This window comes from Physella acuta, unplaced genomic scaffold (assembly GCF_028476545.2).
Source record: "Physella acuta isolate Inbredline_101_S28 unplaced genomic scaffold, ASM2847654v3 ptg000531l, whole genome shotgun sequence".
NCBI classification, from domain to species: Eukaryota; Metazoa; Mollusca; class Gastropoda; family Physidae; genus Physella; species Physella acuta.
In genome coordinates this window covers 843,792-847,775 of record NW_026732050.1, presented here as the reverse complement: position 1 = coordinate 847,775, position 3,984 = coordinate 843,792, and the positions used below count along the sequence as shown (strand labels likewise).

Genomic DNA, 3,984 nt, shown 5'->3' with positions numbered 1-3,984 from the left:
GTTTGAAAGTTTGCCTATCGTTCATACATACAGCTCAGACATATGTATTTTTTTACGCAACAGAATGTGTTAACTACTGTATATCATCACTACTGTAGTAGATCTGTTTATTTACAAAAGCTGTTACCGTCAAGTAAAAAAAAATGCATGAAAATTATTTTTTTTAACTATAAATTTTTTTTATTATGGTCGGCTATGGGCCCCTAAATGGCGTGCCCCCCCCCCCCCTGCATTGTGGATTCTGGCGGCACTGTAGTTCCGCCCCTGTATTACATGGCCCTTAGCGGCCCACGTGAGCCTCTAGGGGCCGAAACTGAAATTTTTGTTTGCAGCCAGATCGCACCTTTACCGGGGCGGCGGAGGACAAGCCTGATTCAATTTAGTGAGCGTTTGTAACGCCCCATCCTATCACATCACACTGTCTATCACACCGTTTAGACGGTGGCGTAGCGAGGTCGGGTGTCCCCCGGTGCGGCACTTAATGGTGTCACCCCCAGAGGCGTAGCAACCCTTTTAAATTTTCGATTTGCACCCCCCCCCCCCCGCTCAAACTTTCGATTTGCACCCCACCCCTCAAACTTTTGATTTGCACCCCCCCCCCTCAAGTTTTTCTCTATATATTTTGCTATTTTTTTGCCTTGGTGTCACCCCCCCCTAGATGGTGTCTCCCGGTGCGGTCCGCACCCCCGCCCCCCCCCCTCGCTACGCCTCTGCCTACTTGGCAGTGGGCACTAAGACAGTCACGTAAACCCATTGTTCGTTCCCTTTGCCTACGATAAATCTATTTGGGCCTTGTTGTAACTTATCTTTTTTTGTGTTTAAAAGGTCTCTCTCGAAACTTAATTTAAAATTTTCCGAGCCGAATAGCTGGAGATCACGTGTTGTGAGTGGTAGATCTAAAAGATACCTAGTAATTGGCTCAATTATAACGTTATTTGATTTGGTTTAGCCTAGATCTAGATTCTAGTAGATCTATATTTTAAGTGGGCGTGATTAATGATATTTTCATTTTTCGGTATATAGTAAGACCGATATCCTACGGTGTATTTTTCTTTTGTAACTTAGGCCTAGATCTAGATTAGATCTAGATCTAGTTCTAGATCTAGATCTAGATCTATTGTAGATCTATAGTAATAGGCCTAGGCATAATAAATTACTAGATCTACCTAATTATTAACATAACGGATCCGTTAAGCCTAATAATCGGGCTAGATCTAGGTGACACTAGGTCAGTTGTAGGACTAGATCTAGATCTAGACTCTAGTAAATCTAGTTGTTTGTAAGCACTAGCTTATAGTATTAAGTATAAGCTAGTGCTAGACTACTGTTTTTTTTACTGTTACTGTAACTGAGTGTAGTGTAGAGTGTAGACTACTGTACTGTAGACTAAGTTAAGTAAGACTGATTACTAAAGTTAAAGTAACTACTAGATTTACTAACTAACTACATACTAGATCTACATAGATCTAGTGAGACTTGTGGTAGGTTACAGTAAAACCGTTTACAGTGTTGAGTGTGTAACTAACTCTGTAAGTCTGTAAGACGAGTACTAGATCTAGGTGGTAAGACTGTTAGTCTGTTACAGTGTTAGTGTAGTAACGGGTAACGTGAGTGCTATGTCTAGACTCTAGAACAGAAGGCCTGCCTCCTAAGAGCAAGACCCTAAGACCTAAGAAGTAGCAACTAACTTAGCCTAAATATTAAATAGTTAGTAAGTAGGCCTATGTCATTCATACTCTCTCATTATGAATGACATGAGATGAGCATGGAAATTATTATTTTTTACTGGCACATTAAGAAAAGTAGATTATTCAGTTTGATAGGGTAACATTTTTTTTAAAATATTAAGTCTTATAGACTCTAGATCTAGATGTTCTAGATAGTACAATTTTAAATCAAAATTGACAACCATAAATTTAAAATTATAAATGGGACAAAATAACAAATTCTCCAATCCAAAAAATTATTATATAGCCTAGGCCTATATTATATAGGGGCTTAGTATTAGGTAGGCCTAGACTATATTTCAAATTTTATACTTAAAACTTAACCTAATTTAATGCCAAAATGAAAAAAAAAATGATTTATCTCATTTGCTGACAGCCTGCTGATTATGTGAAAATGGGGAGGCGCTACTACTGCGATTACTGTGATAAATCATTTGCTGATAATCCAACGAGTCGTAAGGTCCACCTGACTGGCAACGCTCACCTTCAGAACAGGAAAGCACATTATGATGCCTTTAGGGATGAAGAAGAAATACTGCAGGATGATAAAACTAAAAAACCATGTCGGGCATTTCTATCTACTGGTAACCTATCTAATATCTGTTAATGGTTGTTTTTAGTTAGATAGCTTGATCATTAATTTAGCATTTGGATTAAGTGCTAACTATTGAATAAACACTCATCATTTATTTAATCCCATGATTATGTTCAGTTCAGTTCATGGACTGGAATCCTTACGATACTCATGGGTACACCCAACTCTGATTGGTACCTGACTCACATTTTAGGGGAAGTAAAGGCAGCATTGCATAGAACTGACCACACTATCCCTACAAATGCATAGGTCACAAAAACAGGTGAACTCTATCTGCGCTACTGACAGGTCCAAATGGGTAACTTTTAATTTAAACCACTTAGATTGGTTTCATAATTTTAAAAATTTTGTTTGTAGAATTTTTATGTTTCACAATAATGTTTTAAGTGTTTTGTAAATCATTGTGAAAATTGTTTACATTTATTGAGACTAAAGCTGTATTTGAAAAAGATTTCTACTTAAATGTTGGCAGGTGACTGTAAGTTTGGAGACCGCTGTCAGTTTTCTCATCTGAGCCATGAGGACAGGAACAGGCTGGCTGAGATTGTACGCATGAAGCAGCTTGGAGCAGCAACAGGGAAGACAAACACTGAAGACAATGTTAAAAACTTACTCATGGAGTGGGTAGACAAAAGGAGCAAAAAACTGAAATTAGACAATGTCGACAACAGCACAGGTAACAGTGCTGACACTAGTAAAACTCTGAGACCAACTGACTGTTTAGTGGCTGTACCAGAATACACACTGGCTAGTTGTTTGGTGGCCTTCCCCAGTCTACCCCCTTCTCTCTTGCCTCCGTCCAAGGAAGAAATTTTAAAGTGTGATTATGTGTCATGGGGATGACTGGAGTGATTTACATATATATGTGACTATGTGTAAGTTTATGTAAGACTTGAATGAGAGGGATTGTCTTAACACAATATTTTAATGACATCTAAGGGATGTGGCTGATGTAAGATGTGTGAGTATCAGGAAATTTGGCTGATGTTTAAATTTCTCAGGTGTGAATATGTAACATAATGTTAAGAGCAACATTTGACTTTGTTTTAAAAAACAATATAGCAGCACACAAGAACAATGCTCAAATATGGATGTTGATAACAATATTACTGGTTTTTTTTTAATCAGACTATTAGAATTACAAAATTTGAAACCCTTCATTTATTTCTGTTATTATAGTATATTATTATTAGTATGTATCGTTTGATGTGGTGCGTGCCATTTACTTTAAAATATATGCACATGTATAATAGATTGTACATGTGTTTTTCTCTTTAAAAGTTGTGAAGTTGTGTACATAAAAGCATTAAAATATTTTTAAAACTTGATACATTTTACAATTAGTAAAACTTAATACGTAAAATTTTTCCCTTGTACTTCTTATATTCAAGAGGTTTTATATCAACCATTCCACACAACCAAGAATAAAAAACACTGATCAAATGGGGCTCATTTATAGTTATTTCACATAAATCCAAGAAAAATAACCAAATTAAGGTGCATTTTAACTTTTTTCTTTTTAATAGTAAATACAACTATGCATTAAAAGAAGAAAAACGATTGTCTTTAACTTTCATGTCATGTTTGCCTGTCGTCCCTACTGGGACATAGGCCGCTGACAAGAGCTTTCCAGACGTCTCTGTCCAGGGCTAGTCTCTCCAA

The 3,984-nt window shown here is 36.9% G+C and overlaps 1 protein-coding gene across 6 annotated transcripts; it reads left to right on the top strand.

The window, feature by feature from the left end:
• Positions 1 to 864: 864 nt before the first annotated feature.
• Positions 865 to 3,760, top strand: LOC131945176 (zinc finger matrin-type protein 5). Of its 6 annotated transcripts, none has more exons than XM_059306202.1 (3): positions 865 to 883; positions 2,104 to 2,311; positions 2,795 to 3,760. In XM_059306202.1, the coding sequence occupies exons 2-3, from the start codon at positions 2,122 to 2,124 to the stop codon at positions 3,163 to 3,165; spliced, it is 561 nt and encodes a 186-aa protein (XP_059162185.1). In that variant the 5' UTR covers positions 865 to 883; positions 2,104 to 2,121; the 3' UTR covers positions 3,166 to 3,760. The 6 variants fall into 6 exon arrangements, with proteins under 6 accessions (XP_059162185.1, XP_059162186.1, XP_059162182.1 ...); XM_059306203.1 differs by lacking the exon at positions 865 to 883 and adding an exon at positions 1,043 to 1,056; XM_059306199.1 differs by lacking the exon at positions 865 to 883 and adding an exon at positions 1,086 to 1,218.
• The last annotated feature ends 224 nt before the right edge of the window (positions 3,761 to 3,984 follow it).

Coding starts and splice junctions, on each gene's coding strand:
- LOC131945176 (XM_059306202.1), top strand. CDS start 2,122: ATGGGGAGGCGCTACTACTGCGATTACTGTGATAAATCATTTGCTGAT. Junction 2,312..2,794: donor TCGGGCATTTCTATCTACTG/GTAACCTATCTA, acceptor AAATGTTGGCAG/GTGACTGTAAGTTTGGAGAC.